The 20,588-nt window shown below is 40.3% G+C and overlaps 2 protein-coding genes across 2 annotated transcripts; one reads left to right on the top strand and one right to left on the bottom strand.

The window, feature by feature from the left end:
- Positions 1 to 1,135: 1,135 nt before the first annotated feature.
- On the top strand, positions 1,136 to 6,812 carry LOC115144412 (F-box only protein 9-like). Its single transcript, XM_029685440.2, has 13 exons — positions 1,136 to 1,306; positions 2,152 to 2,232; positions 3,086 to 3,220; positions 3,315 to 3,372; positions 3,912 to 3,999; positions 4,148 to 4,275; positions 4,675 to 4,789; positions 4,975 to 5,093; positions 5,293 to 5,383; positions 5,480 to 5,575; positions 5,703 to 5,796; positions 6,070 to 6,230; positions 6,349 to 6,812. Exons 1-13 carry the CDS (start codon positions 1,304 to 1,306, stop codon positions 6,455 to 6,457), a joined length of 1,278 nt encoding a protein of 425 aa, XP_029541300.1. The 5' UTR covers positions 1,136 to 1,303; the 3' UTR covers positions 6,458 to 6,812.
- A 1,056-nt stretch (positions 6,813 to 7,868) lies between these two features.
- Positions 7,869 to 19,502, bottom strand: elovl5 (ELOVL fatty acid elongase 5). Its single transcript, XM_029685439.2, has 8 exons — positions 19,289 to 19,502; positions 17,603 to 17,667; positions 16,721 to 16,908; positions 14,294 to 14,371; positions 13,401 to 13,572; positions 11,065 to 11,189; positions 10,457 to 10,591; positions 7,869 to 10,284 (listed from the first exon to the last, which is right to left on the bottom strand). Exons 2-8 carry the CDS (start codon positions 17,658 to 17,660, stop codon positions 10,153 to 10,155), a joined length of 888 nt encoding a protein of 295 aa, XP_029541299.1. The 5' UTR covers positions 17,661 to 17,667; positions 19,289 to 19,502; the 3' UTR covers positions 7,869 to 10,152.
- Between the last annotated feature and the right edge of the window lie 1,086 nt (positions 19,503 to 20,588).

The following is a 20,588-nucleotide window of genomic DNA, read 5'->3' as shown; positions in this document are numbered from 1 at the left end:
AGGACAACGACCCAACACACCCTCAGGCAGTGTAAGGGACGATTTGACCAAGAATGAGAGTGATGGTGTGCTGCATCAGAAGACCTGGCTTCCACAATCCACCGACCTCAACCCAATTGATATGGTTTAGGATGAGTTGGACCACAGAGTGAAGGAAAAGCAGCTAACAAGTGCTCAGTCCCTCAAGACTGTTAGAAAAGCATTCCAGGTGAAGCTGGTTGAGATAATGCCAAGAGTGTGCAAAGCTGTCATCAAGGCAAAGGGTAGCTACTTGGAAGAATCTAAAATATAAATATATTTTGATTGGTTTAATACTTTTTTGGTTACTTCATGATTCCATATGTGTTATTTCGTAGTTTTGATTTCGTCACTACTATTCTATAATGTAGAAAATAGTCAAATTAAATAAAAACCCTTGAATGAGTATGTGTATCCAAACGTTTGACTTGTGCTGTATGCTGGGAGTGTGTGATTGGCTGCTTTTAGGGTGGGACAGAGGTGAGGGTACCACTTTTTTTTAATGTTATGAAGTTTAATCAAATAAAACATTTGGGTACATCTCACAGGGTAGCCTAGTGATTAGAGCATTGGACTAGTAATCGGAAGGTTGCAAGTTCAAACCCCCGAGCTGACAAAGTATAAATCCGTCGTTCTGCCCCTGAACAGGCAGTTAATCCACTGTTCCTAGGCTGTCATTGAAAATAAGAATTTGTTCTTAACTGACTTGCCTGGTTAAATAAAGGTTAAAAAAATAGCATAAAGTGGCTTCTTAATTTTCTGCACTGAACAGGTAAAGCTAATTCCTAACCATATTGCTTTAACCAGTCCTGTTTTTCCAAGTTGTGAGAAGAGAAGATTCCAATTCAGACTATATTGAGATGTACCCTGACTTTCTCTTTCATAACAATAACGCCCCCTACATGGTACAGTCGGGAATCAGGATCACTCTAGGATGGAACGATTTTAGCAAAATATGCTAATCAAGGAAGGATGATACTTGTTTGTGTGGCCCATGTACTAGCCTACATGTATTAGCCTACAACAAGCAGAAAGGTAAAAACTTCTGTGATAAGAGTGCTGATATAGTGCATAATAGTTAGTCACGTGGTGTATTGACGTCACGCCCACACACCGTTGTAAGTGACTTTCTCGCTACACACAGTCGTCAGCACGTCGTCGAAATGGCTGCATTTCTGCGATCCCTCAAATTTCCACGTTGTGTTGTCCGTTTTTCTGACCGTGATCTGTAGACCCTTTCCTGAAAACGTTTACGGACAACAGAAGAGCTTACAGATAAGCCATAATGGTAGCTCAATGTCGTTTGTTTTTTAGGCTAATCCTTGCACACGGCTACTTGTTGTCGAGCTAGCTAGCTAACGTTAGCTAGGAAGTATGGTCACTCACGCCTACTGCTGGTGGTTGCATGACGTGTCCCGTAGTCGTAAACATGCATGTAAAACATGTCACTTTTTAACTAGGCAAGTCAGTTAAGAACAACTTCTTATTTACAATGACGGCCTAACACGGACGATGCTGGGCCAATTGTGCGCTGCCCAATAGGACTCCCAATCACGGCCGGTTGTGATACAGCCTGGAATCTAACCAGGGTCTGTAGTGACGCCTCAAGCACTGAGATGCAGTGCTTTAGACCGCTGCGCCACTCGGGAGTCCCACAATGATACGAACTAGTTAACGTTTGCTAACTAGGTAGCTACTGGTAGTTAATGTATTGATACATTAAAGATGAATAGACAAGCTAACTGTCTGAAAAGTACATTCAGGCAATGTGGCGTGCTAAACCATAATTGCTTCCTGTTTGTCACATGTTTAGGTAACGTTAAATTAGTGCCTTGCCGGGCAGAGGCAAAAGCCAATGCAGTTCGTCTCCAGTTAGCTACGTGTTCTACTTAACGTGTGCACATTGTGCATGCTACACCTCGAAGTAACTTCAACCGTGATCCCATCCTCCTTGAATATTTGTTGTGCTTGTCTTTCTGTCCAACCACATTACTCCCATAAACAAAGCTTGCATTTGGTTAATGACTTAAATATTTGCTGATTTATTTCAACCCTATTTGTTAGACATTTGTTTGTGATTCTCTGCCATGTTTAGGCCTAGTTATTTTAACAAAACATTTTTTTTCTGCCCAGGCTGAAAGCGTTATCAACTCTCTTGGCATTGTAGAAGATCAAGATGGAGAGAATGGAAGTACTGATGATGCAAACCTCCACGTAAGATTACTTATTTTGAATTGTTATTTATTTAGCCATTATTTAACTAGGCAAGTCAGTTAAGAACAACTTCTTATTTACAATGACGAGCTACCCCGGCCAAACCCTAACCCGGATGATGCTGGGCCATTTGTGCGCTGCCCTATGGGACTCCCAATCACGGCCGGTTGTGATACAGACCGGAATTGAACCAGGTTGGGCACTGCTGAGATGCAGTGCCCTAGACCGCAGCGCCACTTGGGAACCCCACAATACAAAGTCTATACAGTTATTGTTACGTCTCAGGATTGCATGATAATGAAGTCTTTAAATGTAGAAATCCATATTGACTTTTTTTTTTTTCATGATAGCAGCCATGCACTCAGTTATGATTAACAGAGCTGACAGAATGTAGTGTTGTAGCTCATGCTTTGTCATTTTGTGTGTGTACACATTAAAGTCTTAAAGGCACCAGGTGTATTTTTTGGGGTTGGCTGAAGATTATGATCACTTGCCCTGAGAAATTTGACAAGCTTTTTACATGCAGAAGTGCTATATTATATTGGCTGCTATTCACCTACACATAGGGGAGGAATCAGAAAGATCAGTACTGGAGTTCCTTGTGTTTTGGTTGTTCTCAGTATAAAAAAAAGCAGGCCTTAACTTGCCGGATTTCCATCAATTGTCAGTATTTTATTTAAACAATGGGGAGGAACTAGAAAGATCTGTTTTAGGCTACTGGAATGCTTTCTTGTTTTCACCTGCCCACTGGGGTAACCTCAGAGCAGGCTGAATTTACTAGACTACTCACTACTTGACCCAGGCAATAAGAAAACGCTTCATGTCACTTGTACATCATTGTCCATATGTCTAGGTGGAGCTCAATGTGTTCAGGGCTCAGTGGATGTCTGAACTGAAGCCCAACTCTGCGTCCAATGGGGGGAACCGAGGACTGTCGTCGAGAGCTGCAGACTTGAAAAGAAAACAGGAACTGGCCCGGGAGGAAAAAGTCAGCCATTTAGAATAGTAGTTTTACAACAGATTTGACTGCATGCTAATAGTTGTCTTCACTATCGTTACCATATTTTGCTTCTTTGTCTTAGGCCAGAGAGTTGTTCCTTAAAGCTGTTGAGGAAGAAGAGAATGGAGCTGTTTATGAAGGTATGCATGTCTGTGAGACAAGTTGGGAAAAGCAAAATAGCACTCACTTTTGAAAATTAGTATTTTGTCTCAGTATGGTTAAAATTATGGACCTTTTAAAGGGATGGTTCACCCAATTACAAAGTGACACATTGGTTTCCTTGCCCTCTAAGCAGTCTATGGACAAGGTATGACAGCAATCCATGCTTTGGTTTAGTTTAGTAATGTGGCAAAACTCATTCAAGTCATGGAACTGATATAATTTTTTTGTGTGTCATGTCTAAAGGAGTCCCTTGATGGATTCTATATGGCTTGACTACAGGTAGGGGCCTCAGTCACTCACTGGTTTCTATGTGATGTGCTAATGATCATAGTATGTATCTAAAATTGATTGTGAAGCTCAACAAAGTATTTTATTGATGATTTATAAAATGATGCGGCAAAAATACTAATATCAGTACCATGACTTGAATGGGATTCTTGTGTGACTGTAGTTGGGATTGGGAATAATGTTTTTACATAAAAGCACAGCTAAACCCGTTTCCTGCCCTAATTTACAGCAATTAAGTACTATCGCAGGGCAATGCAGATTGTGCCTGACATTGAGTTCAAAATCAACTACAGTCGTTCCCCTGATCCAGATGGCGGGTAAGTCTTTTTATCTTAATACTTTTGGCAATTTGTAACACTACATTGAATACCGTACACATTGAAAGTGTGCGCCATCTGAACTCCTTGTCACTCCTCTGTTCCATACAAGTCCTACCATGTGTGACACTGCATATCTGTTTCCTAGCAATGAGAATGACATGGATGGTGAAATAGAGGATCTATTGGCCTACTTCCATCAGCAGCTCACTCTGCAAGACAACTCTCTGAAGATATGTGTTCCTGAGGTGGATATGGCTCAGATGCACATCTCAGGTAGGGAGAGCTCAGGCAATAATAATATATGCCATTTAGCAGATGACTTTATCCAAAGCAACTTAGTCATGCGTGCATACATTTTACGAATGGGTGGTACTGGGAATCGAACCCACTACCCTGGCATTACAAGTGCCATGCTCTACCAACTGAGCTACAAAGACCACCACAATTCCGGTCCTAGACAGAAGACATGAATAACATGTAAAAAGTCATGTTGGCAACTCCCATAATATGCTCCCACAGTGGTTTATTAAGACACACGGGTCTTCAGTGTTTCAATCCCACTGGGATCTTGGGTCAGGATGGAAACGTCTCAATAAACCGCTGTCTGGAAGCATATTAGATTGGCACTACTCTATTATTATACTGTATTTACGATCTGGTTTCTGTCCCCAGCCCTGCCCCCAGAGGTCTTGATGTACATCTTCCGTTGGGTTGTGTCCCGTGATCTGGACCTGCGTGCCCTGGAGCAGCTCTCCTTAGTCTGTAGAGGCTTCTACATTTGTGCTAGGTCAGACCATAGACTATACAAATCCATCATATTTTCAATGAACATGGCTTGGATTCATTTTAATTCATGCCAGTGCTGTGAATGACTGGTCCTTACACTGGATCAAAACAGGCTCCTAAATGACATATTGGTTTTTCAAATGGAACAGAGATGATTATTTCCCCTCGGTGTTGATATTTCCTCAGGGACCCAGAGATTTGGCGTTCGGCCTGTCTGAGAGCGTGGGGCCGGAGCTGTACCAAACTGGTGCCCTTCAACTCCTGGAGGGAGATGTTTCTTGAGAGGCCACGTGTGCGCTTTGATGGTAAACATTTAAGGAACATTAGTTATTTATCTTTCTTAGAGAAAGAAAATCTCTTCTAAGATAAGTGGGATTGTTTCATAGACTTGTCTATTTCCTCAATACCAATGCACAGTTGGCATGTCTAGCATAAGTTGCATAGCTAAAACTAGATTGTTTTATTTGGTAAATTCAATCTGGTTTTTCAATGTTGATTTTGAAGGTGTTTACATCAGCAAGACGGCATACATCCGTCAGGGAGAGGAGTCCCTTGATGGATTCTATAGGGCTTGGCACCAAGTGGAGTACTACAGGTAGGGTCCTCAGTCAGTCACTGGTTTCCTTGTTGTGATATGCTAATGATCTATCATGCAGTCAGATGAGACTAGGTGTACTGTTTGTGTCCCCAGATATCTGCGTTTTTTCCCTGATGGCCAAGTCATGATGCTGACCACACCTGAGGACCCACTGGTCACTGTTCCCCGTCTACGTAGCAGGAACACCAGGTCTTTAGAACACAACATACACTCCAGACTTGGACGACAGTGTAACATTTCAGGACAATAATAGTTCGTTTTTTGTCAAAACGATTTGATTTGTAACATTAATGGCTTTAATTTTCCCTTTACACAGGGTGGAGTCCATTATGTGTGGTCATTATCGTCTGTCGCAGGACACAGACAATCAAACCAAAGTCTTTGTTGTTGTCTCCAAGAGAAAAGAAGAGGTGATAACAGCATTGGACAGGGATAACTTGATGTGGAAAGTTATTAGCATATTTTCCATTCCTGTTATAACTTAAACCCAACAAGATAGGCAGTTTCCTCACACATTAACTGGGTCAACTGGTGCAGTGCAGGACACATAATACAAGGAGAAAATTACAAATGACCAAATTGTTAACACTTTCAGACTTCTTAGACCCGTGTCATCGTCCACAGATGATTGAAAAGTGATTTGGCTGTCCAGTTCTGACTCCCTGTGTGTGTTCTCTTGACAGAAGGTGGCAGAGTACCAGAGAATCTCTCGGTTCTGCCGGCGGAACCCAGCGGCGCCCGAGACAGAACACAGCTTTCATGTGGGACTGCAGTTGTCCTCCGGGGGGCGCCAGAGCTTCAACAAGCTGAATTGGATCCACCATTCCTGCCACATCACCTACAGGTAATACACTGGTTATTCAGGGTTTTGATTTTGACAGCATTCAGTCTATGAATGTCATTGCAAGAGAAAAATTATTGGGGACATAAAATGTTATATTAATGTTGACTTTTTCCTGCAGATCCACCGGCGAGACAGTTGTCACTGCCTTCGACTTGGACCAGATGTACGCATCCTTTTACTTTGCACGCGTGAAGAGCTACACAGCATTTTCTGAACGCCCATTGTAGGGCAGCCGAGACAGAGTTTACACATCACCTAGACTAAATGCATAACTCTCTTCCTGTTGGTTTGTGGCTGAAATGTTTTTTAATGAATGTATGTATACCAATCAACTGCATCTGCTTCTAATCTTATGGTGTGAGTGGGTCTCACAGCCATTATGTTTTTGGCTGTCACAGAAAACAAAAATCATTCCTTCTTTTAAAGACTGGATCGATGTCCAGAATGATGACATAAAATGGCATTAGTAGGATGTTTTTCACCTGTTCCCAACAATTAATGTTTTCACATTTTTGTTAATTCTGTAGTAAGCTATTTTCTCCCATCTGGGAGATCAACTGGAATAAACACATGTGGGAACTACGTAGTTGTTTTTCTTGTCAGATTTCAGATGAGAGGGGACACACTCTACAGTAGTGTACTAAGCATTGCATTTGACTGGTCAAAGCATCTGGGATAATATATTACACTATAAATTGAAGTTTTGAATTAAATTACATTTTTCGGTGGTTGTAGCTGCCTGGTGCAGTGAAAACATGTGGCCTACTTTGGTACAGTAGTTCACTAGCTTTTACAATTCAGGAAATGGAATCCGTGCAGCAAACTGAAATGTAAACCTTGCTGTCATCTGTGACTATAAAGCATGCACACACACCAACAACCAAAACACAACTCTGATAGAGTTCTTACACAACCCCAATCATAATACAACACTGCCCCATACCCAACACAAGAAAAAAAATCCCAGGCACACATAATCCACCTATTACATATTCTAGGAACCCAGGGCTGAAAAGCTGAAACGGATTAGAAAAATATTTGATCTACTACATTAAATTTGTATCGGATTACAAAATATGATGATTGGAAGCTTGCTGCGTTGCATCACTACCTTATCGTATTAAAGGTTCTATTTAGCAAAATGTATCTAAATGAAATTGAATGCAAAAATGCAATTTAAAATTAGCTTTCCTCTCATGATAATGGTGAAATCTGATCTTTCACATGACCTTTGATAGTTGTCTAGGTATCATGTTAGGGTGTGTCCTCATAAGCACTGTCATGTTTTCATGCTCTTCAATGTCATGATTATAACCTATGGATCAAAGTCTGTTGATTGAAAACAGAGTATTCCCCATGTGATACTTTTGTTCACCAACCAGGGAAAATGAACATACAACAGAGGAAGAAATCATCAGATTGGTGAAATAACAATCCCCACAAGCTTGAAATGATTACTTATGGGGTGCATAACTGAACACACACTTTAAAATGATTTATATCTATAATATAAATAAGCTTACTGTAAAATAGCTGGCTTAATAATAAGAAGCGAGAGATACTGTAGCTAGGGAATATCCGTGTAAGTGATAATTGCAATGTGCCCTGAGGGTGATGATGCTAATGAGGAAGCAGTAATGGCTGTGGCTTGATCAGAGTGCTCCATCTAGATTCTAGAATGATGCCTGAAATACACCATGGGAGATCTAGATGAAGCATGAATGCTTTTATTAATTCCAATCTCAGTGACATTACAAATGCAACAGCTTCGAGGCTGGCTTCACTTGCATTGTTTGAAAGCTGAGTACATTTCTACAGATTACTGTGGATACAAATCTGATTTTGCAGTCTATTCACAGATTGTGAGGACATAATAATGTTGTGTCCTGCTGTTTCTCTCTCAAAACGGCATTCATCTGACCACATTTCAACAGTTGATGACATAATTCATCTGACCACATTTACAAAAGTTGATTACATCATTCATCTGACCACATTTCAAAAGTTGATTACATCATTCATCTGACCACATTTCAACAGTTGATGACATCATTCATCTGACCACATTTACAACAGTTGATTACATAATTAATCTGACCACATTTCAAAGGACACCCAGAACTACATCATTCATCCAGCCACATTTACAACAGTTTATTACACCATTCATCTCACCATATTTCAACAGTAGATTACATCCTTCAGTTGATTTAGGTTGCGTTTAAACAGGCAACCCAATTCTGATATGTTTGTTCACTAATTGGTCTTTTGACCAATCATATCAGATCTTTTCACATCAGATCTACTTCTGAGCTGATCTGATTGGTCAAAAGACCAATTAGTGAAGAAAAAAATCTGCATTGGACTGTATGTGTAAACCCAGCCATAGATAAGCGCTTTAAATGGCTTTCAAAGCGAGACACATCTCTACAACAGAAGTTGGCGATTTGGCCCCTGTATTTCATAATTAAGGCATACATGGACTATAATACAATTCCATAACGAAGGGAACAAGTTAAACATATAGGTAGCAACATCTATTAAGGCAACGCTTTGGAGAAAACACAATAGTCACATCAAGGCTTGATGTAACTTTTATCCTGATTCAATCTAATGAGGGAAACACTAGTGTAAGAGGGAGGAATGGGTTTAAAACACAGCACATATATGTAAACTATATTAAATATGATACAGAGTTTAAGTTTGGTTTATAATTGTATTAATTGTTTTCTGCATTCCATGGAGATGAGGTTGACATTCTCAGCACATATAACAGTAAAATGGTGACTTTGGGTTCAGAGAGATAATGAGAATATATGTCATATAATAATAAGCCATTTAGCAGACGCTGTTATACAAAGTGATTTACAGTCATGTATGGATACATTAATATCATATGGGGCTGAATTCTGAGGGTTGAGTAGACACATTGAACTATTTCAACACACTTCATCTATTTTTAACACAATCCATGACACTATCAGTGTGATTTTAGCTTTTTGTTGTATAACGTGTTGCAATAAAGTAGGAAATAAATATTCCAACTGGGAAAAGATTAGATAGAAACTAAATTGCTACTGTAGAGGAATAGTCACGGACACCCAGAACTAAAATTGCACAATTGCGTCAGATGCTCGATTTATGTTACCTGCATCTGTCCACAAGAGATTAGGGCTCTCATAAAATGTCCTTGTATGTAAACTATTGCTACAACAACAGCATTATCTAAAGCAAGAACTAAAATAAAACTGAATTTATAGTATTTCTTGTTCACATAAAATATTGTTCTGATCAGTGCCATTTGACGGACAAATGCTTTTCAAACCTGTTTGACTGATACAGACAATAGACAAATCTATTATTGCAACTGGTTTTAAACTAAACTTTACAATGCAAGCAATGAAGGTGAACCTCTCTAAAGTTACTCAGTGGACACATTTGACTCCGACAGCCTTGTCTCTATGCAAGGGAAACCCCAAAATAGATTTTGTCCTGATTTGTCCAATCAGGACACAATCTAGCATGTAGACAAGTGCATATGTTGTGAATTAAAACATGGAAAAACATTGTTATTTCTGTATGGGTCCAGGTTGCTTAATAAAGCGATGTCCCACCAGACATTGTCGAAAATCTTGTGCAGCATTAAAAGGAAGTGGGTATCTGGGGCTGTTCTTTACTGTGCTTCCTCTGCTATCCTTGTTACTTAACTGTAAATAACTTAGATTCAATATGAATAGTAACAGACAGCGGTGTGCAAAACGTTAGGAATCCCTTTCAGATTAACATGGCTTTTCTTATATTGTGAATAAACTAGCTATGCTCTTCTAATACATTTCTTCATAAGAAATCCTACATCGCTCCTAGCAATATTACATACATAGTAGATATGCACAAAAGTTAGGATTGAGAGGTTATTCAAGCTTCAGTCCGCCCGCACTTTCCTGTGTGTAATGGTTTCCGTGGGTGTCACCCCATTCACATGGCCATTCAGCGAATCAACAGAGCCATTCTGGTGATACGCCTTCTTTTGTGAAACACGGTGTTTCTTGTAAGTCTAAAAAACAGAGGGAAGAAGTCAACACATTAGGATGATCTCAAATTCTGAAGAACACTACTGTAGACAATGCACGGTTTTATTTAACCCCGTCACCACCAGTGTAAAATACTTAACACCATAATGAATTGAAATACTGTCTAATTAATGCAAGAGTTTTATACTTGCTCACCTGAATGTAGAAGTTTGAGAAAAGGGCAATAAGCGAGGCCATATAGAATATTTGGAAAAACAGCCAGCTTCTGGGGAAACCACATGGCCAAATGACTGCACAGATGGTCTGGGACACGGTCAAAAAGAATTGAATCTATAGAGGAATGAGACAAAAATGTCATTAATTGTTTGTAAACTAAGTCAACATCAATGCACACATGCACGCACACACAGTATGCATAAATAAATACCATTGATCCAAGGCCTACAGAATACCTTAAATGGATAAATGGATGGGGGAAATATTGCACTTTCAATCTATACCAATGGTTCATGTTTTTGTTTCATCTCATTGGGCCTTTGTCACATTCACTAAAACCCTGAGATTGGCTGAGCTATACCCTGGATGACACAAGAAGTTGGTGGCACCTTAATTGGGGAGAACAGGCTTGTGGGAATGACCGGAGTGGAATGGTATCAAATACAGGGTTACCAGGTGTTTGCCATTCCATTTGCTCCATTCCGGACATTATGAGCCGTTCTCCCCTCGGCAGCCTCCACTATGGTTGATAACTATGGATGTGAAATGACATCTCTGAGGTTTGAAACAGGGACATGCAGGCTCACCAGCTGGCCTTGTGTGATATATCTCTTCCACCATAGATAGGGCCGTATGGCCGGGACAGCAGAGAGCCCATAGTAAGAGTACATCAGGACATGGATGAAGCTGTTGAGGGAGGCACCAAAGTAGGCTGAGGAGGAGACAGGAGAGAGGGGGTGGATGAATCATCTAGAGTACCGTAGCAGGGTCAGAGACATCAGTGAAATACAAAATTACAATTCTTGCTGTTTTATAATAGTAAGAAATAGCCGCGTCAATGGCATACAGTGGAAAGCAGCTGAGGTGTTCATTCTCAGAGAGTCCACTGTAAAACACAGCGAGCTGGAAGACATAGGTCAGTGGCCTGTTCTAGGACACAGTGTGCCACACTGTCAGTGTAAAGCAATTAGGAGGTGAGTGTATGGTATATCACTGCATGCTGTGCAGTCCTGAAATAGCAGTAGGTTCAATTCACACTTCATTTCTTTACCATTTAACAACGGATCAAATTGATTTGAAAGTATCTCAGTCACAGAATCAATTCAAGACAAACATGTCATCTATAACACCTGTATAGCTACTTAAAAAGATAACATACAGTACACTCTTCGGGGGGAAAAAAGGTGCTTTCAAGAACCTAAAAGGGTTATTTGGCGGTCCCCATAGGATAATCCTTTGAAGAGCCCTTATTGGTTCCAAGGTAAAAACCCTTTTGGGTTGCATGAAAAACTTGTCCAGAGGGTTCTGTGGCTCAGTACCGGTACCACCTGTATATAGCCTCGTTATTGTTATGTCATTTTCTTGTGTTACTTCTTGATTTGATTAGATTTTTTTTTTTAAACTTTAGTTTATTTAGTAAATAAAAGTATATTTCTTCAACTGCATTGTTGGTTAAGGGCTTGTAAGTAAGCATTTCACAGTAAGGTGAAATGCCTGTTGTATTCGGCACAGCCCCCTCCTGTACTCCCTGTTCACCCATGACCGTGTGGCCATGCAAGCCTCCAACTCAATCATCAAGTTTGCAGATGACACTATAGCGGTAGTCCTTATTACCAACAACGACGAGACGGCCTACAGGCAGGAGGTGAGGGCCCTCGGAGTGTGGTGTCAGGAATATAACCTCTCACGCAATGTCAACAAAACAAAGGAGGGCCTCCGGGGTGGCGCAGTGGTCTAGGGCACTGCGTCGCAGGAAAACCTGCAAAATCGGCAGTGTATCAAATACTTGTTCTCCCCACTGTAGATACTTTGTACCTGTTTCCTCCAGCATCTTCACAAGGTCCTTTGCTGTTGTTCTGGGATTGATTTGCACTTTTCGCACAAAAGTACCTTCATCTCTAGGAGACAGAACGTGCCTCCTTCCTGAGCGGTATGACGGCTGCGTGGTCCCATGGTGTTTATACTCGCGTACTATTGTTTGTCCCAAGGATGAACCAGACTTGTGGAGGTCTACAATTTTTTGGCTGATTTCTTTTGACTTTCCCACGATGTCAAGCAAAAAGACACTGAGTTTGAAGGTAGGCCTTGAAATACATCCACAGGTACACCTCCAATTGACTCAAATGATGTCAATTAGCTTAACAGAAGCTTCTAAGGCCATGACATCATTTTCTGGAATTTTCCAAGCTGTTTAAAGGCACAGTCAACTTAGTGTATGTAAACTTCTGACCCACTGGAATTGTGATAGATTATTTCACTTATAAATCTCTGTGTCTGCAAACAATTGTCTGAAAAATGACTTGTGTCATGCACAAAGTAGATGTCTTAACCGACTTGCCAAAACTGTAGTTTGTTAACAAGGAGTTTTAATGACTCCCACCTAAGTGTACTTCCGACTTCAACTGTATATTTATTTTGATTTTATTTTACCTTTATTTAACCAGGCAAGTCAGTTAAGAACAAATTCTTATTTTCAATGACGGCCTGGGAACAGTGGGTTAACTGCCTGTTCAGGGGCAGAACGACAGATTTGTACCTTGTCAGCTCGGGGGTTTGAACTCGCAACCTTACGGTTACTAGTCCAACGCTCTAACCACTAGGCTACCCTGCCGTATATACTATATTCTATACCATCTACTGCATCTTGCCTATGCCACACGGCCATTGCTCATCCATATATGTATATGTACATATTCTTATTCATCCCTTTACATTTGTGTGTATAAGGTAGTCCTTGTGAATTTGTTAGATTACTTGTTAGATATTACTGCACTGCCGGAACTAGAAGCACAAGCATTTCGCTACACTCGCATTAACATCTGCTAACCATGTGTATGTGACCAATAAAATTTGATTTGATTTGAAAACACTCAGTGACCACAGTGTTGAGGATAGAAAGGGAATTTTGAGTTAAAACACTCACAGTGACCACAGGGCACCCAGTTCATGACGAACCACCAGATGTTGAGCATGCTAGCGTGGTGGTAGATGTGCAGAAACGTGATCTGGTGGTTGTTCTTCCGTAGGATGAAGAAGAAGGTGTCCATAAACTCTATGACCTTGGAGAAGTAGTACCACCACAGCACATTTATGATCTGAGACGAGAAAAAATATATAAGAAGAAGAGTCAAGCTTTCAAGCAATACAATGTATTTTCTAGTCGTTCCCTTTCCTGCAAGGACATACTCAATGTTCCCCCTGAGAGGCATATATCGACAGATTTGTATTTGACCTAATGAGGACTGGCCAGTGCAAATAATTTGACCAAAAAGGTTACATGTTTTGAGAGACAAAGATGATCATCTGCACATACAGACCTATGAAATATCTATTAAGGACAAAGTGAAAAATAAGTTAATTCACTTCTGTAACAGCAGGGACTCTTACACATGTTTTAATCAGCGCAGAACTGCAATCCAATCGCACATTTCAGTGAGAACAAGTTTCCTCTCAGTGTTCAATGTTCCCAAGGGACATTACAGAGAGTAACTACTGATGACACAGCAGTACAGATTAAATAGACTGGCTGTCTGACTCTGTGGCTTATCTGTTAGGATTTGCAGGTACTGTCTGACATAAATTGTACCAATAGAATTGGTAGCCACCATGACAAAAATAACTGGAGTGAACAAAGTATATATTGATCTGTAAATATCATCAAGGGAATGAGTGACAGGGTGAAGTCCAGCTGGTGTCTGGTGACGATGCATTTGTTACCCCATATACAGTCCATATTTTGAACCTAACACAGATTGTTTTATATAAAATTCTATATACGTGAACAGAGGGGTGACATATTGAGTAAGACCGTCTTACCTTGGTATCTGTTTCTCCCGCACTGTGTGTGTCTTGGCAGTAGAAGTTATAACCTCCTTGCCACACAGCAGACACCATCTGGAGACAGACCGCAAGGTGATGTAGAAACACAGACTGCCATGTCTTTGACATCTTCAAACAACTTTAATCACCCAAATACTGCACTACCCTTGTAATATCAAATGTATATCATTATTGTACTGCAAGTGTCACAAGATTCAAATTTTAAATCACCTGCAACATCAATTTGCTTTCTCCCACCCAAAAGCTGATTGTAAAACTGTTTACATTGGCATTTAGGATGCTAGCTTCACATACTTGCTGCAGGAGTGGAAGTAGTGGACAATATTATATCCCAGAGTCTGTCCTCTCCATTTAGTCTCCTTAACCAGCGATAATATCATTATTCTTTTTGTTGCCACTGCAACATTGGGTCCCTGTATTTGTTTGTTATTGAGCAGGACAGTGATGTCACCGTTTTAAATAGAGCCCTTGTTCACACGTTTCATCTCATTTGGCATAGCTATGGAAATAGCTCTGCCTTTATCCACCACTGCCTTGAATAACTGACAAAAACAAGGAGTTAAATGTAAAGCATCTAAAGACATAACAAGATTTAGGTTCAGCTTCAAGTGTTTTGTGCTCAAAATATGACATCAAACTCAGAGCAGAACCCATGGTCAGAATTGCCCCCCTGGTTATGTTCTACTGAAAAAAACATGATTCTGAGGAATATTAAGCTTTCCCACAGGATTTTAGTGCATTTGACTCGAGACAGGACCCATTCCAGAACAGGATGGCAAAAAGCAGTGCAAAGCAGGGATCTAATTAGGTTGATGACTTCGAGACATACAGTGTCATTATCCGATGATTGTGGCACCAGGAGAGTGACTGCCCTGCATGTGCCCATGGGGATGAAAGCAGAACAAGGACAGGCCTGGGATTGGCAGATGTTGTGCGCCACTGAACTGGGTAATCCCGAAACATGCAGAGGACTCATTGAAAAACAACCCAAAAGTCTCTACAGAGAGAGTCTAATCATTCAACAATACTACTGTCATTGTCATGCCTTTTGTTGTTTTAAATGTGCTGCAGCATTTTTACTGTGTTTTAACAGCACGATTATTAACAACAATATGCTGCAGGCTAGGCTATGTCCCTTAAGTTATAATACACTATTTATTACTAATACACTACTACTAAATCGTCTTTATTCATATTATGTAACTCAAAACAAAGTGTCACAAGATCCAAATGTCCATATAGATTTGGGCGGAACAGGGCTGATTCGTGATATTGGCGAAGACGCCGTTTCCTGCAGAAAAAAAACTGTTTTAATTAGCTTAAGATCCAGCGCATTCCAATCGATATTGCCTATCTAAAAGGCAGAGTGAGCTCAGGATCTGTTTCTAAACCTAAAGCCTTTATTGTGGCCAGCTTGCATCCCACAGTAACTTAAGGAACCTACAAACCCCAGGCCGATGCCCTTGGTTATTTTGCTCTTCAGTATGGCTATTTAAAACACATGTCACACCAATAACATTTTTAAAATGCAATTTATGCAATTTATATACAATTTATATATGTGCCGTATGGGATAACAGCAAGCAACTGCTTTGTACTTTAATTGGAATCGTGTGGCATTGATTTATGAGGGCTAAAAGTTCACCCTAAAGCAAGGGTAGAGTCAGAACGGGCGAGTTTAATGATTTACACAGCATGGGGTTATGCAGGGGTTTTGAGGGGTTATGCAATGCAGACCGAATTGAGCCCATTTGGCCAGGGTGGTGAGAACAGAAAAGACTTTAGACTTACAGGTGCGTGGAGAAGACTTTGTCCCTCGGGATCCGCATAACTAGCTCATGACATTTAAATAATGTCATATTACACTATATGTATATATATATTACACTATGTTGACATATTTACTACCACAACTGATTACACTACAGAAAGCATTGTCAGCTCACTCTCTCTCCAGTCTCATGACGCTATACAATAATTAGGGATAATGCTATCAACTACTAGCCTAGATATCCACTGAGGATACAGACAGTTCATCAGTATATACTGTCAACAATTTCAGAATTAGACATTGCAACTTCAAACATTCTAATAATAGTAGCAGGTTTTCAGAAAACAATTGAGGGTTGTGTTGAGGTTGGGTGAGAGATTTGTTTGTGTTAACAACGATCCTGTCAGAGACCAGCTGTGCCCCACTCACTCCCCCACAGCACTGTGTCCCGGGGTGGCATCAGTGCAAGACGCCATTTGTGTCTAATCCGAATCAAAGATCACAGTTTCCCTCATCCTCACAGAGTCCTTTAGCCACTTCTACCAGTCACCCGATCCTCTCACTTCCCCTCATCTGCCAGCAGTGTTGCACTGCGATGATACCAACACCACCTTCAGGTGCAGCCTGCCTACCTCATAGAACATATAGAAAGATAATAGAGTGAGGGCCAGATTGTAGAGCACCAGGAGGCCCTGGCAAGAAACCGGCTGTCTGTGTCTCATGTACTTGGGCCCCAGCCATACGATCAGCAAGTACATGAGTGTTAGTGCAAAGGTTGGAGGGTAGTTGTCTAGCAGCAGCCATCCCTGTACCCGTTCATCTGAAATACATAGACAGACAACAGCCTGGTATTACAACATACAGTAGAATGTTCCCTTTTTTTCGGAACCTTATTCCCATATTTACTGTATCCCCTGAACCAGTGCGATAGCACTGAGCGTAGAGAGGGGCACAGATGTAGGATCTTAATTTGACCTATGTTGTTCAACAGCAAAATAATCCTGCATTAACAGGATTTCAAGATTTAGTATATAATGTTGCTTGATCGGTGGTTAGGCTATTAGCTGGCCATAAGTAGGCTACATGAAAAGTGCAATAGTGTTTATATAACCGTGTGTTAGTGTGGGATTTCAGTGAAATTCTGTAAATCACAAAGCTCATCAGCAACAGAAAAGTGATCAAATTAAGATCCTACATCTCTAGCTACACTGCAGGGCAGGCATATTGCTTGGAGAGGGCAAGAGAACACAACACAGTTTGAGTGAGAATTGGCAGTGACTACCGAAGCATGTTTGTTTAACTCCTGGAAAGGTTATGCTAGAATCATGGAGATGCAAAAAGACCTGGTGCATTCCACTGGAGGACCATGTATTAACACATAAGGCAAACATTTTGTGAGGAGATATATGGTGATAAATCATTCTATGTCAATAGTCCATAACTAAGCATTTATTCATATGATAATTATTATACTGTCATTTAATCTACAGTAATGCAACAGTAATAACACTTACCTCTGGGACCCATCCATGAGTCTATGTACGTGTTTAGTTTATGATTAAAAGTCTCCATTTCTAACCTGAATAGACAGATGAGAGAGTACCTACAGTCACACATTGCAGCTTATCACCAGAGCCATAGTTACATTACACACTCTGGTAGACTGAAATGTATGGTAAACTACTACCACTTAGGTAAGGGGTCATCAACTAGATTCAGCCGGGGGACGATTTGTTCTTGAGCGGATGGACAGGGGGTCGGAAAACATAATTGCAAATAATTAGTCAACTGCAAATTGACCGCAAGGAGCCCTAACGGATATAATATTTCCAAAATTAAAATCACTTGGAGCTGATTTGCTGGTGTTTTTACAGTCTTTTATGTCCAACAATAAAATCATTTTTAAATATATATATTATTACAAGTCATCACTCACAATATCTATATATTTTTTTTGCTCAGAAACTTGGGGGGCTAAATAAAATCACCTGCGGCCCAAAATCGGCCTGCTGGGGAACCCTGATTTAGATATTTAAAAAAATACCATATTCAAGCAGCACTGTTGTTGAATGACGGCGCAAATCAGCTTAACTGTGTTGACAAAATATGTATGTCTGTTTAATTCCATAAAGCAGCTGAAGGGAAATCAAAGCTTGGTTCATTGTAGCAGAGGTACAATCATTGTCACGATGACTTCACAATAAAACAACTTTCGGACTGAAGGAACATGCAAAGATGCCGGTCTTGTTACAGCTTAGGCAGGCTATAAAGTTCATTCAGAAGGTTAAGGCTTGAGCTATAATCCTGACTATTGGCCCAATGCAATAGTTCATTCCAGTTAATTATGAATGTAAACAAAATTCTAATTCCAAATTTTCCTCATGGAAAAGCATTGAAGAGAATTTCAGTGTACTTCCTGAATTGAAATTGAATTGACCCCAACTATGTTAAGAACGCTGATATTTTTTATTATTCAGATATTTCCTTTATAATTATTAAGTAGATGAAGTATCTGCTCAAGCAGTCCCAAACGCACAGAAATACAAACATAAACATTTACATTATTCTATTGACCCAGATCATTTCTGGGTCAATAGAGGTCAATTACTTCTCTTTATTGTGAGTGATGACTTGTAGTTATAACTGACTTGTCTCAAAATAGTGTCCTTTGATCAGATCTAACCAGCACATAAACATGTCGTTAAAGTTTTCTAATAAAAACAATGCAAAAAAAACAAAAGAGAGAGAGAGAGAGCATCATAGCCAAATAGCGCTACAATTTATTATATATAGCAGGAAAGTTAGATAGCTCATGGCTGCTGTGCTGGATCAGGATGCTGGCTATGACACTAGGCTACTGTCCAAGTTTAGTCTTGTAGACAAATCCTATATTATAATTACGTCTTTAGCGAAAAGTAAAATGTCTAAATCATTAGCCCAACTCTTATCGCACACACATCGCAAAAAACAATCGCAATCGTTCGCGTCACAGAGGTCACCGATTCAGGATCAATTGTTTTACATAGCCTGCATACATGATCTAGCTAGCGAGACATGAACTAGTATGAAATCGCTGCTAAAAGTAGATTATCAAGTATATCAATTATGTATGCTAAATACTGTTATAGCATTTCCACAACTCAACAAAAAAAAACTAAGACTATCTTATTTCCAACCACATTCTAGCTCATAAAACGTACCTCTGGAGGATGCGTAATCTTGCCTGCCCAGGTCCCAAAGCACAAACGTGCAGCCTCGTCGGTCAGTGGAAACAGCGGGAGAAACACATGAACTCAGTCTATATGGCAAATTGTCCTGAGCGTCATAAGTGACGAGATCTAGCTATTAGGCTATCATCTTCAGATGGTAGATAATTGGCTATCAGCCACCCGAATGGCCTACCTCATTGGCAGTGATCATCATCCAGAATGTGATTTGACCGTTTGCTGATTTTGGCGTCCCATTTAAACTAGGTTTCCATTCAATTGGCGACAGATTTTCATGTGAATATTTTACAACCGGCATAAACAAAATATGGGCATTTTCCTACCAATTGTTTTCCCACCAAACCGACTTGTTGCAAATAAAAATCAGTGCGTGATGACATAGTGCACACAACATGTACCGTTTCTCTTAAATTCAATGTGTTTATGGCATTTTGAACTCTACCAATTGTTTTGTGACAAAAACTGTTGCATTAAATAGCAAATGTGCCTACTCTGGTTTTGTCATGTGCGCTCTAGCCAACAGCGTGTAGATACAGTGCTGGTAAACTGTGCGGGTAGCTACATGATGAGATTATTATAGAGCGGTCAAGCATTGATCATCATTTATTGGAAATGAGCATCAAACTCATCACCGTGCAGTGTCTCCACCCTGTAAAGTTTAGCATTATTTAATCTGTAGCATAATAAACTGCATGGTTTGCTGAGTAGTGAAAATCTTGGTTGTAGAGGCAAGTTTTAAATGCACAACTGCGCATTTACATATGCCAAAGAGCTATTCTCTTTTAGCCAATGTGCTTAATAACATTTGTGCGCTCTTTTACATTTTGCCTGGGCTACAGACACCCGGGATGTACATTGTAGTCGAGACAAGGTTACTCGTGAGATTTTATTCGTAGCCTATAGTATAGGTGACATGCTGGATTTAGAAAAAGTGACAAGAAAACGTGCCCAATGGCCTATGCCCCAATGCTGCGTTCACGGGAATTTCTGACTTGCTAACTGGTTGAACGCGGCACGTGTATAACTTCAACCTAGGCCATGTTCAGTTGCCAAACGTTCTCGAACGTTGCAGATAGAAATGTCATGACTAGAGCCGATGCGATTCCTTATATACGCCCGAGAGGCATGTTTGAGCTATAGTTTAGCCTATTTCTATCTGAACGTTCCAAAACCTTCAACCCTGCTGAACGCGTCCCAAATAGCAAGTCCGTAAAAGCAAGCGGATGTCACCCCATTCATTTCGCATCAGTGGAGAGACCAATCAAATCAGTGC

The sequence above is a fragment of the Oncorhynchus nerka genome, linkage group LG16 (assembly GCF_034236695.1).
Source record: "Oncorhynchus nerka isolate Pitt River linkage group LG16, Oner_Uvic_2.0, whole genome shotgun sequence".
Classification (NCBI taxonomy): domain Eukaryota; kingdom Metazoa; phylum Chordata; class Actinopteri; order Salmoniformes; family Salmonidae; genus Oncorhynchus; species Oncorhynchus nerka.
Note: the sequence above shows the minus strand (reverse complement) of the source record. Positions and strands in the feature narration are given on the sequence as shown.